Source organism: Bombina bombina, chromosome 3 (assembly GCF_027579735.1).
Source record: "Bombina bombina isolate aBomBom1 chromosome 3, aBomBom1.pri, whole genome shotgun sequence".
Classification (NCBI taxonomy): Eukaryota; Metazoa; Chordata; class Amphibia; order Anura; family Bombinatoridae; genus Bombina; species Bombina bombina.
This window is the reverse complement of record NC_069501.1, coordinates 720719494-720733611: the sequence shown is the minus strand read 5'-3', so window position 1 is coordinate 720733611 and position 14118 is coordinate 720719494. Positions and strand designations below refer to the sequence as shown.

Genomic DNA, 14118 nt, shown 5'->3' with positions numbered 1-14118 from the left:
AGTGATTTTCAAGATAAAATAGGAACAGTCATTTGTAATCCTAATAGCCCCAGCGTGGCCCCACAGGATTTGGTATGCGGACCTGATCCGGTCTAGTTGCCTGCCATGGCCTCTTCATCTAAGGCCAGACCTTCTTTCTCAAGGTCAATTATTCGATCCAGATCTAAAGTCTCTACACTTGATGGCTTGGAGACTGAACGCTTATTTCTCAATCATAGAGGATTCTCTGATAAATTTTACCATTTTGATGTTTTTACTTTGTCAGAAAGGTCCTTCAGGCAGTTGTCTCAGTTTGATAAATGTTCCTATTTATCGAGTTTGTTATAAAATACATATTAATTTTTGGTTTGTGGATTTAATTTTCAGCGAAAAAAGCGTTTTTTTTAATCCCTTTATTGTTACTCGTGGATTTCCAAATCTTTTGGTATAAGATCCCATATGTAACAGATCGTGGACCCTCACCACCTATATGAAAGAAAACATAATTTATTTCTTACCTGATAAATTAATTTCTTTCATGGTTGGGTGAGTCAACAAGCCTCCACCCTTTTGGGGTTATTTTTCATTTAAGCACTTTTTCCCTGCTCCTAATTTTGGTTTTACTCCTTCTAAATTTACCACTTGGCTAGACATCAAACTATGGTATGAGTGAGGTGGGAGGGGTTTTATAAACTTTTTGGGGCTTGGGAAACTTTGCCTCCTCCTGGTAGGAATGTATATTCCATATGCAATAGGTCATGGACTCTCGCCACCATGAAATAAATGAATTTATCAGGTAAGATATCAATTACAGTATGTTTTATGTCTTACCTGATAAATTCCTTTCTTTCATGGTGATAAGTGCATGAGACTTCACCATGATTTTTTAAAAATATTTTTTGTTCTTTTTTTGGCACATCCTTTTCCCCCATTTTCTCTATTTTGCTTTTTTTCATTCTCACCTCTGTCAGCTTGGCTATACGTCAGACTGATTACTATAGAGGTGGGAGGGTTTATATAGAGCTCTGAGGTTTGGGAATCGTTGCCTTCTCCAAGTGGCAGGAAAGGTAATTCCTGGGATTGATGGATCGTGGACTCTTATCACCATTAAAGAAAGGAGTTTATCAGGTAAGACATTAATTATGTTTTTAGAACCCGTAGCAAATGACATTTTCAATCAGATATTCCCATAACTATTGCCAGGAGGTATCTCCTTCATTTTATAGCTGATGATCTACTGTAGTACATCCTGAGTTATTTATCACTGAAATATTGAGGCTTCATGAACAGGTCTCCGAATATAAGGAGCATATCTTAAAATTAGAAATGTTGTGGTTGAGCAGGCAGGATTATTCATTTCAGTATATATTATCTGAAGTAAACCAATTACAGTATTTGGGATTAAGCATCTCTCTTAATCCTAATAAATGGTACGTGTTGAACTTTACTTCAATATGTCAGGAATTAAATTCTAAAATGGAGAGTTGGATGGAACCACCTATTTCTGTTATGGGTGGGGTTCATTTAGTTAAAATGTTTGTAATACATAAAAATGTTTGCATATTGCAAATTTTATTAAATGAAGACAAATTATTGTTTAACTAACTAATAAGGAACTTTTTTTGTATCCATGGTATGTAAAGAATTTTTTTTTTATTTAAGTACCTGTTTTTTTACAAAATAACGCCTAGATTTAGAGTTCTGCGTTAGGTTTAAAAAGCAGTGTTAAGGGGTCCTAACGCTGCTTTTTATCTAACGCTGGTATTTAGAGTCAGGCAGGAAAGGGTCTACCGCTCACTTTCTTTCCGCGACTCGAGGCTACCGCAGATCCCCTTACGTCAATTGCGTATCCTATCTTTTCTATGGGATTTGCCTAACGCTGGTATTACGAGTCTTGGAAGAAGTGAGCGGTAGAACCTCTACCGACAAGACTCCAACCGCAAAAAAAGGTCTGTAGTTAAGAGTTTTATGGGCTAACGCGGGAACATAAAGCTCTTAACTGCAGTGCTATAAAGTGCACTAACACTCATAAACTACCTATGAACCCCTAAACCGAGGCCCCCCCACATCGCAAACCCTATAATACATTTTTTTAACCCCTAATCTGCCGCTCCGGACACTGCCGCAACCTACATTATAGCTATGAACCTCTAATCTGCTGCCCTTAACATCGCTGACACCTATATTATATTTATTACCCCCTAATCTGACCCCCCCCCCCACTCCACGTCGCCGCCACCTACCTACACTTATTAACCCCTAATCTGCTGACCGGACATCGCCGCCACTATCATAAATGTATTAACCCCTAATCCGCCGCACTCCAGCCTCGCAAACACTATAATAAATTTTATTAACCCCTAATCTGCCCTCCCTAACATCGCCACCACCTACCTACAATTATTAACCCCTAATCTCCAGCCCCCAACGTCGCCGCTACTATAATAAAGTTATTAACTCCTAAACCTAAGTCTAACCCTAACACCCCCCTAACTTAAATATAATTTAAATTAAACAAACTAAATTTACTATCATTAAATAAATTAATCCTATTTAAAACTAAATACTTACCTATAAAATAAACCCTAATATAGCTACAATATATCTAATAGTTACATTGTAGCTATTTTAGGATTTATATTTATTTTACAGGCAACTTTGTATTTATTTTAAATAGGTACAATAGCTATTAAATAGTTAATAAGTATTTAATAGCTACCTAGTTAAAATAATTACAAAATTACCTGTAAAATAAATCCTAACCTAAGTTACAAATACACCTAACACTACACTATCATTAAACTAATTAAATAAATTACCTACAATTATCTAAACTAAAATACAATTAAATAAACTAAACTATAGTACAAAAAATAAAAAAATATTACAAGAAGTTTAAACTAATTACACCTAATCTAAGCCCCCTAATAAAATAAAAAAGCCCCCCAAAATAATAAAATGCCCTATCCTAAATTACAAAGTAATCAGCTCTTTTACCAGCCCTTAAAAGGGCTTTTTGCGGGGCATTGCCCTAAAGTAATCAGCTCTTTTACCTGTAAATAAAAATACAATCCCCCCCCCAACATTACAACCCACCACCCACATACCCCTACTCTAAAACCCACCCAATCCCCCCTTAAAAAAACCTAACACTACCCCCCCTGAAGATCACCCTTCACCCAGCCGGGCACCGATGGGCCAGAAGTGGACATCCGGAGCGGCAGAAGTCTTCATCCGATCAGGGCAGAAGAGGTCCTCCAAGCGGCAGATGTCTTCATCCAACCGGCATCTTCAATCAACCGGAGCGGAGCCATCTTGAATCCATCCGACGCGGAGCCATCCTCTTCGTACGATGTCCTAAGGCCGAATGAAGGTTCCTTTAAATGACATCATCCAAGATGGCGTCCCTCGAATTCCGATTGGCTGATAGGATTCTATCAGCCAATCGGAATTAAGGTAGGAAAAATCTGATTGGCTGATGCAATCAGCCAATCAGATTGAAGTTCAATCCGATTGGCTGATCCAATCGGATTGACCTCACATTCTATTGGCTGTTCCGATCAGCCAATAGAATGCGAGGTCAATCCGATTGGCTGATTGGATCAGCCAATCGGATTGAACTTCAATCTGGCTGATTGCATCAGCCAATCAGATTTTTCCTACCTTAATTCCGATTGGCTGATAGAATCCTATCAGCCAATCGGAATTCGAGGGACACCATCTTTGGATGACGTCATTTTAAAGGTACCTTCATTCGGCCTTAGGACATCGTACGAAGAGGATGGCTCCGCGTCGGATGGATTCAAGATGGCTCCGCTCCGGTTGATTGAAGATGCCGGTTGGATGAAGACATCTGCCGCTTGGAGGACCTCTATTGCCCCGATCGGATGAAGACTTCTGCCGCTCCGAATGTCCACTTCTGGCCCATCGGTGCCCGGCTGGGTGAAACGGCTCCAGGTAGGGTGATCTCCGGGGGGGTAGTGTTAGGTTTTTTTTAAGGGCGATCGGGTGGGTTTTAGAGTAGGGGTATGTGGGTGGTGGGTTGTAATGTTGGGGGGGATTGTATTTTTATTTACAGGTAAAAGAACGGATTACTTTAGGGCAATGCCCCGCAAAAAGCCCTTTTAAGGGCTGGTAAAAGAGCTGATTACTTTGTAATATAGGGTAGGGCATTTTATTATTTTGGGGGGCTTTTTTATTTTATTAGGGGTCTTAGATTAGGTGTAATTAGTTTAAACTTCTTGTAAGATTTTTTATTTTTTGTACTATAGTTTAGTTTATTTAATTGTGTTTTACTTTAGATAATTGTAGGTAATTTATTTAATTAGTTTAATGATAGTGTAGTGTTAGGTGTATTTGTAACTTAGGTTAGGATTTATTTTACAGGTAATTTTGTAATTATTTTAACTAGGTAGCTATTAAATAGTTATTAACTATTTAATAGCTATTGCACCTAGTTAAAATAAATACAAAGTTGCCTGTAAAATAAATATAAATTCTAAAATAGCTACAATGCAACTATTGGTTATATTGTAGCTATATAAGGGTTTATTTTATAGGTAAGTATTTAGTTTTAAATAGGATTAATTTATTTAATGATAGTAAATTTAGTTAGTTTAATTTAAATTATATTTAAGTTAGGGGGGTGTTAGGTTTAGGGGTTAATAACTTTATTATAGTAGCTGCGACGTTGGGGGCTGGAGATTAGGGGTTAATAATTGTAGGTAGGTGGCGGCGATGTTGGGGAGGGCAGATTAGGGGTTAATAAAATTTATTATAGTGTTTGCGAGGCGGGAGTGCGGCGGTTTAGGGGTTAATACATTTATTATAGTGGCGGCGATGTCCGGTCGGCAGATTAGGGGTTAATAAGTGTAGATAGGTGGCGGCGACGTTGGGGGCAGATTAGGGGTTTATAAATATAATATAGGTGTCGGCGATGTTAGGGACAGCAGATTAGGGGTTCATAGCTATAATGTAGGTTGTGGCGATGTCCGGAGCAAAAGATTAGGGGTTAATAATAAAATGCAGGTGTCAACGATAGCGGGGGCGGAAGATTAGAGGTTAATAAGTGTAAGGTTAGGGGTTCTTAGACTCTGGGTTCATGTTAGGGTGTTAGGTGTAGACTTAGAGAGTGTTTCCCCATAGGAAACAATGGGGCTGCGTTAGGAGCTAAACGCTGCTTTTTTGCAGGTGTTAGGTTTTTTTTCAGCCAGCTCAGCCCCATTGTTTCCTATGGGGATATCGTGCACAAGCACACTTTTCCAGCTTACCGCTACCGTAAGCAACGCTGGTATTGAGGGTTGAAGTGGAGCTAAATTATGCTCAACGCTCCCTTTTCTGAGGCTAACGCAGCCATTCAGACAACTCGTAATACCAGCATTGGCTTAAGGGTGCGCTGGAAAAAAAAGCCTTGTTAGCACCGCGGGTCTTTACCGACAAAACTTTAAATCTAGGCGTAAGTTTCTAAAGTTCATAGCTAAATTCATTACATTTGTCTTTCATAGACCCTACACAAATGGGAGGACTTAGCATGCTGCTTCTTGCTGGTGAGCACGCCTTGACGGTACACAAGGATCAGACTGTGGAAACTCAGATAGAAAACACAACAGCTGAGAAAGCGGTAAGAAAGTCACTAGATAATGAAATCAAGATAATTCACTTTACATTTTATTTTTATTTACGCCACCTCGTTCAAGGTGATTGTCAGACCTTGCTCTAGCCAAAATGTTTGTACTAGAGCTGGGGGCAGGATTGCACAACATAGATCTTTTGTAATGTTAAACATAGTTAAAGTTATCTCCAGAGCAAGAAGGATCTGCTGATCCTGAGCTGAATACATTAACGGCTAGATTACGAGTCTTGCGTTAGGGTTTAAAAGTAGCGTTGAGAGGTCCCAACGCTGCTTTTTAACGCCCGCTGGTATTACGAGTCTGGCAGATACAGGTGTACCGCTCACTTTTTCTCAGTGACTCGAGCATACTGCAAATCCCCTTACGTCAATTGCGTATCCTATCTTTTTAATGGGATTTGCCTAACACCGGTAGTGAGGGTTAGACCCTCTCCTGTCAAGACTGCTAACATATTTAAAAAGTCAGTAGTTAAGAGTTTTATGGGCTAACGCCGTAACATAAAACTCTTAACTAAAGTGCTAAAATGTACAGTAACACCCATATACTACCTATTAACCCCTAAACCGAGCGCCCACCCCACCACATCTCAAACCGTTAACTAAAGTTTTTAACTCCTAATCAGCCGACCGGACATCGCCACCACTTTAATAAATATATTAACCCCTAAACCGCCGCACTCCCACCTCCCAAACACTAGTTACATTTTATTAACCCCAATCTGCCGTCCCTAACATCGTCGGCACCTACCTACATTTATTAACCCCTAATCTGCCGCCCCCAACGTCGCCGCCACTATATTAACCATATTAGCCATATTAACCCTTAAACCTAAGTCTAAACCTAACACCCCCCTAACTTAAATATAATTGAAATAATACGAAATAAAATTACTACAATTAAATAAATAATTTCTATTTAAAACTAAATACTTACCTATAAAATAAACCCTAAGATAGCTACAATATAACTAATAGTAACATTGTAGCTAGCTTAGGGTTTATTTTTTATTTTACAGGCAACTTTGTATTTATTTTAAGTAGGTACAATAGTTATTAAATAGTTATGAACTATTTAATAACTTCCTAGTTAAAATAAGTACAAATTTACCTGTAAAATAAATCCTAACCTAAGTTACAATTACACCTAACACTACACTATAATTCAATTAATTACCTAAACTAACTACAATTAAATTAAATAAACTAAAGTATGGGAAAAAAACACTAAATTACAGAAAATAATTACAAGAATTTTAAACTAATTACACCTAATCTTATCCCCCTAATAAAATAAAAAAAGCCCCCCAAAATAATAAAAATCCTTACCCTATACTAAATTACAAATAGCCCTTAAAAGTGCATTTTCCCGGGCATTGCCCCAAAGTAATCAGCTCTTTTACCTGTAAAAAAAATAAATACAATACGCCCCCCCCAACATTAAAACCCACCACCCACACACCCAACCCTATTCTAAAACCTAACACTAACCCCTTGAAGATCACCCTACCTTGAGACGTCTTCACCCAGCTGGGCACAAGTGGTCCTCCAGAGGGGCAGAAGAGAACCTCCAGACGGGCAGAAGTCTTCATCCAGACGGCATCTTCTATCTTCATCCATCCGGAGCAGAGCGTGTCCATCTTCAAGTCAGCCGACGCGGAGCATCCTTTTCTTCCGACGACTCCCGACGAATGAAGGTTCCTTTAAATGACGTCATCCAAGATGGCGTCCCTTGAATTCCGATTGGCTGATAGGATTGGCTGTTCCAATCAGCCAATAGAATGCAAGCTCAATTCTATTGGCTGATTGGATCAGCCAATAGGATTTTTCCTACCTTAATTCCGATTGGCTGATAGAATCCATATCAGCCAATCGGAATTGAAGGGACGCCATTTTGGATGACGTCATTTAAAGGAACCTTCATTCGTCGGAAGAAGAGGATGCTCTGCGTCGGCTGGCTTGAAGATTGACCTGCTCCGCTCCGGATGGATGAAGATAAAAGATGCCGTCTGGATGAAGACTTCTGCCCGTCTGGAGGTCCTCTTCTGCCCGGATCGGATGAAGACTTCTTCCCCTCTGGAGGACCACTTGTGCCCGGCTGGGTGAAGACGTCTCAAAGTAGAGTTCTCTTCAAGGGGTTAGTGTTAGGTTTTATTAAGGGGGGATTGGGTGGGTTTTAGGGTTGGGTGTGTGGGTGGTGGGTTTTAATGTTGAATGGGGGCGCTATTGTATTTTTTTTTTTTTTACAGGTAAAAGAGCTGATTACTTTGGGGCAATGCCCCACAAAAAGCCCTTTTAAGGGCTATTTGTAATTTAGTATAGGGTAGGGATTTTTATTATTTTGGGGGGCTTTTTTATTTTATTAAGGGGATTAGATTAGGTGTAATTAGTTTAAAATTCTTGTAATTATTTTATTATTTTCTGTAATTTAGTGTTTTTATTTTTTTTCGTACTTTATTTTATTTTATTTAATTGTAGTTAGTTTAGGTAATTAATTGAATTATAGTGTAGTGTTAGGTGTAATTGTAACTTAGGTTAGGATTTATTTTACAGGTGTATTTGTATTTATTTTGACTAGGAAGTTATTAAATAGTTAATAACTATTTAATAACTATTCTACCTTGTTAAAATAAATACAAAGTTGCCTGTAAAATAAAAATAAATCCTAAGCTAGATACAAATGTAACTATTAGTTATATTGTAGCTAGCTTATGGTTTATTTTATAGGTAAGTATTTAGTTTTAAATAGGAATTATTTATTTAATTGTAGTAATTTTATTTAGATGTATTTAAATTATATTTGTTAGGGGGGTGTTAGGGTTAGGGGTTAATAACTTTAATATAGTGGTGGCGACGGTGGTGGAAGAGTAGGGGATAATAAATAAAAAGTAGGTGTCGGCGATGTTGGGGGCAGCAGATTAGGGGTTCATAGGGATAATGTAGGTGGCGACGGTGTCCGGAGCGGCAGATTAGGGGTTAATAATATAATGTAGGTGTCGGTGATGTCGGGGGCGGCAGATTAGGGGTTAATAAGTGTAAGATTAGGGGTGTTTAGACTCGGGGTTCATGTTAGGGTGTTAGGTGTAGACATAAATGTATTTTCCCCATAGGAATCAATGGGGCTGCGTTAGAAGCTGAACGCTGCTTTTTTACAGGTGTTTGGGTTTTTTTCAGCCAGCTCTCCCTCATTGATTCCTATGGGGAAATCGTGCACGAGCACGTTCAGCCAGCTCGCCGCTGACTTAAGTAGCGCTGGTATTGAGGTGAGATGTGGAGCTAAATTCTTCTCTACGCTCACCTTTTTGCAGCTAACGCCGGGTTTAAAAAAACCTGTAATACCAGCGTTGTCTTAAGTGAGCGGTGAGAAAAAAATGCTTGTTAGCACTGCATAGCCTCTAACGCAAAACTCGTAATCTAGGTGTAAGTGATTGCTAGCTATGCATATATGCGATCCCTGATTGTTTTTGCAGCCATGTTCTGTAGTTCAATAACAATCTGGTGCTGACTTTTAACTATATGTTTAACCTCTTTGGGCGTCTTAAATTTATTGTTCTGTACAAAGAATATTGGAATAATAAAATGTCCTTGCATATTAGAGCTATTATTGCTTTTTTATGTCCCTTTAATCAAATGCATGTTTGAGATTGAGAAATTACTGATATGAGGCTTACAGTGAACATAAAAAATGGCTTTATTTTAGTTTTCATCAAGTGACTGTCAACCAAGTGAGCCAGACTCTTCTCTGAACAATAAGAAGTCAGCATTATTTCAATTTGCTGAGGTATGTTTATATATAACCTGCAAATAGATGTGTTTGTTTACTGTTTCAGATGCCTGTATATATCATGCACTAAGAACAGTACATATGTATGTCCATATCATATATGCAGGCATGCAACTACTCATCCACAATACAGTGATTCAAGTTTGATTTGCCCTGAACTTACAGGGCAAGGAATTAAATCACTTCCCTTAAATGCTAGTTACAGAAATGCAGCAGTGATTGCCTTTTACTATGTATTTAGCAATGATTTAACCAATTAAGGCACTGCAGCAAATTACTGAGTAACACACTGGCAGTAGTGAATTAAAGGGACAGTCTAGTCAAAATTAAACTTTCATGAAAGTATCATCAAATTTGCTTTGCTCTCTTAGTATACTTTGTTGAAAGCTAAACCTAAGTAGGCTAATTTCTAAGCAGTTGAACTCCCTCTTATCCCAATGCAATTTGACAGACACTGCTAGTTCATGTGTCGTATAGATAACATTGTGCTCACTCCCGTGGAGTTATTTAAGAGTCATCACTGATTGCATGTCTGTCAAACGAACTGAGATAAGGGAGCAGTGTGCAGAGGCTTAGATACAAGGTAATCACAGAGGTAAAAAGTATATTAATATAACAGAGTTGGTTATGCAAAACTGGGGAATGGGTAATTATGGGATTATCTAACTTTTTAAATAATACAAATTCTGTAATAGACTGTCCCTTTAACCCTTGATTACTTATAAAACATTGTAGTGATTTAAACCCTCCACCCATTAGGATGTAGATCTACATCATGCAGTGCAAGTCCCAGCATACCGCATAACGGTTATCAAGTGACATCCAAGACTTGCTGTTTCAGGGCTGCGGGCATCTGGCCTTCATTTGGTATGGAGCATTGGTCACGCTCCCATACCATATGAAACCAGATTATCCATTGGTGCCGGCAGGAGGGCGGCCCAGTTCGGGAGAGGAGGGAGGGGCGATTCTCTACACTATAGCAAAACTGGTTTGGTAGGAGAGAGAGAGAGGGATGGAGCCCTGCACTACTGCAAAAATATCACTTGGAGGGGGAGGTGGGACCCTAACTTGCAGGAAATAAAGTTTGTAGGAGGGTGAGGGGGATCCCTGCACTACAGAAAAAATACAATAAAAATAAATAAAAATGTGGGAAACGGGGAGGGTTGGAGAGCTGTTTGGAGAGAGGATCATGGAAGTGGGATGGTGAAGATGGAACCATACACTACAGAAAATAAAAATATATAGAACTACTTAAATATTAAACAAAAAAACAACACAAAAAAGCTTTAAACTGCACACTGGGGGTGGGGGGACATAGCTAAACTACAGCAAATATTTCCTTAAATAGTTAACTGATTAACCTCCTCACTGCCGGGAATTTTAGAAGTGTGCGGCACAACTGTAATTAGCGGCCTTTTAATTACCATAAACCAATGGCAAAGCCATTACTACACAGTAGTAGCTGTGTGTAAATAATTTCAGTGAGAAACCCAAATTTTTTGAAGAATTATTTGATCGTATTTTGACGGTAAAATACTGTGTGTGTATATATATTTATATATTTATATATATATATATATATATATATATATGTTTGTGTGTGTCTGTGTGTGTGTATATATGTGTGTGTATATATATATATATATATATATATATTTATGTGTGTGTATATGTGTGCGTGTATATGTGTATATATATATATATATATATATATATATATATATATATATATATATATATATATATACATACATACATACACATAGATCAAGAAAGAAAAATGGCACACAATAGTGACACTTTTATAAAGACTGGGAATTCAGCACTCTTTTAAAAATGACAAAACACTTGTATCTGATACAATATCTTAATGTGGGTTTATTGTGCACAGCACTGACCAGAGACCTGGACAGAACCGTATCAAAAAGTGCGCGATTTGCTATACACAAAACATACCATAACAGTAAAAATATACTAGAACAATATGTAGATTAAAAAGGGACCGGCCCCTGTGACTAACCAAGCTGGTAAGAAAACGTCATAACATGTGTAGCATAAAAGTTGATGCAGAGTATAGTGAACAGTGGGCTGTTCCCAGGTTGGTTATCAGACCAATATTGGTTTTAGTGAAAACTGAAACCACCTTAATGAAAGGAACAGTCTCTGCCTATACACAACCCTCAGCAGCAGATATACCAATGTGTGTAATTCAAGAACAAACATGTAAATTACTTTGCTACTATATTGACAAAAACACTTCAAATCATCAAACCTGAGCGAGATAAATATGATACAAAATGTATAATACGAGCAAGAAAACTTTGGTAATAGTCCAAAAGATCTCAGTTCATTAATATTCGGAGCTCCATAAATAGAACTGTCATATTTGAAAGGCTGTATTTAGGTCATAGAACGGGCAAGTGCAGAACATGCAGCAGGTGTTATTAGCAAAGCAGTATAGGGCACAGTTGCGGGTATAAGCCAGCAATGAGAAGCAAATGTTAGTGAATCAGCCAAACAGGCTAAGCTGATCTAGAAGAGGCAAGATGTATATGCAACGTGAAAATAAAGCAGCATAGAAATAGGTACAGGAGGATACTTTGGTTATATTATTATACCCCTCTGTCGACTGCACCTTTCCTAGCAAACCTCGTCATTGCCGTCAGCACATCAATGCCAAAGCCCAACGTTCTTATTGGCGATTTGGTCAGATCTTCTTAGTCACCCCCAAAAGTTACTTGATCAATGTTCTGCTGCACAGTATATCCAGAAAGCGGTTTTCATTACCGCAAATAAAGTCCCGCTTCCGGCCTTCAGAAAGATTCCACCTTTCAAAGTTGTTCTGCTCGGCTCCGCTCAGCTCCGTAACAAGCCAAACCAGCATGGATGTCACGTGGGTCAGTCAGCCAATCGCCGATTCGCGTTTCACCCCCTCGTCATCAGAGACGGGGCTTCCTCAGAGCATACTAGATGGACGTCATGTATGTAAATTTATAGCATGACTATACTCCGCCCATAATCTGTGGTGAAGTTTGAGCACAGTTGTAATTTTAAACAGATAACAATAGTATATGCAATTACATTTTTAAATCAAGAATCATACAACAAAAACCTTATATGTACAATCTAAATTGCTTCCATATTGGAAACGCTCATAATTAAATACAAACAACTAGGGAAAGGGCCTTATATGAAAGGTTTCAAAGAAAACTTGCCATATCCAACTTTTCATTCGTGCCCCCAGAACCAATGGTGGAGAGGTTATAGATCCATCTACACTCTTTCTGGAGTAGGATCTTATCATTGTTTCCCCCTCTACCATTGGTAATGCCTTTGTCTATGCTAGTGACCCTCATACAATCAGGTACACTATTGTGTTAAATTTCAAAGTGTCTAGCTACACTACTATTTTGTGCCTTGTATTTAATGTCATCACGATGTTCAAGAATCCTATCCTTCAAAATCCTTTTAGTTTTTCCAACATAGAAACTGGGGCAAGAACAGGATAGAAGATAAACAACACCCTCTGTATTGAAATAAAAAAACAAACTTTAATTTGTAAATTTTGTCTTGATGAACAGAAAACACTTTTGTTTGTTGCATAAATTTGCAGGCCATGCACCTTTTGCAAGGATAATTACCTACGAGTTTTTGACTAGACAGCTAGTTTTTTTGGGATGTTACAAACTTATTTTTTACCAGCTTATCTTTTAAATTGGGTGCTCTTCTCGCTGTTAGTAATGGAGCCTCTCCCACTTCCTTTGCTACATTTTCATCACTTAAAAGGATGCTCCAATTTTTTTTAGGTATATTTTTAATACTCCCCCAATGACCGTTAAATTTAGTAATTAATCTAATATGGTTATCTTTCAATTTCTCTTTTGGAAATAAAAGTTGATTTCTTTCCACCTTTTTGGCTGTAGTCTTTGCATGTGATAGAACCCTTTTAGAGTATCCTCTTGCTTTAAACCTTTTCTCCATCTGTGCAGCATGCTCATCATATTTAGTAACAGATGAGCAATTTCTGCACAGGCGGAGAAATTGGCCTTTAGGGATACCTCTCTTGAGATGATCTGGGTGATGACTTTAAGCTTCAAGCAAGCTATTAGTAGCTGTTTCCATCCTGAAATTCTCAGTCACCAGTACATCCTTCTCAACAATGATATGCACATCTAGAAAAGATAAGTCTGTTTTGCTAAAATTTAGCCTTAGAACAATATTTCTCTAATTTTTATTTAAATTAGTGACAACGTTTTTAAGGGCTCTCTCTGTGCCTTTGCAGATTATTAAAATGTCATCTACATAGCGTAGCCATAGATGAATATGTTCATTAAATTCCACTTTTTGAAAAACTGGGTGGACAGGCATACGTGGGGGCACAGGTTGCCCCCATTGCTGTCCCCCTGATTTGTTTGTATATTCTATTATCAAAAGTGAAAACATTATTCTCAAGTACAAATTGCAACAATTTGATAACAATATCAGTATGATCAGAATAGTTAGTGCCTCTAGTATCCAGGAAATGTTTAGCTGCCCTTATACCCATTGTATGGGGGATGGAGGAGTAGAGGCCTTCTACATCCTAAGATACTAGCAGGGCCCCATTAGGTATAGTAATTCCATCAATTTTCCTTAGGAGATCTGCCGTATCAATCACATATGAAGGCATCGTCACAAGGAAGGGTTTTAGAAAACAATCTATATAGTTGCCTAGATTTTCAGTCAAACT

General features: G+C 38.2%; 1 protein-coding gene across 1 annotated transcript in view; it reads left to right on the top strand.

The window, feature by feature from the left end:
* The window catches only part of BBX (BBX high mobility group box domain containing), a 708257-nt gene that overhangs the window by 424807 nt on the left and 269332 nt on the right, over positions 1–14118 (top strand). Inside the window, exons 5-6 of the mRNA XM_053705430.1 lie at positions 5484–5599; positions 9306–9386. Of these exons, the coding sequence (XP_053561405.1) occupies positions 5484–5599; positions 9306–9386 (197 nt within the window). The remainder of the gene's footprint in view (positions 1–5483; positions 5600–9305; positions 9387–14118) is intronic.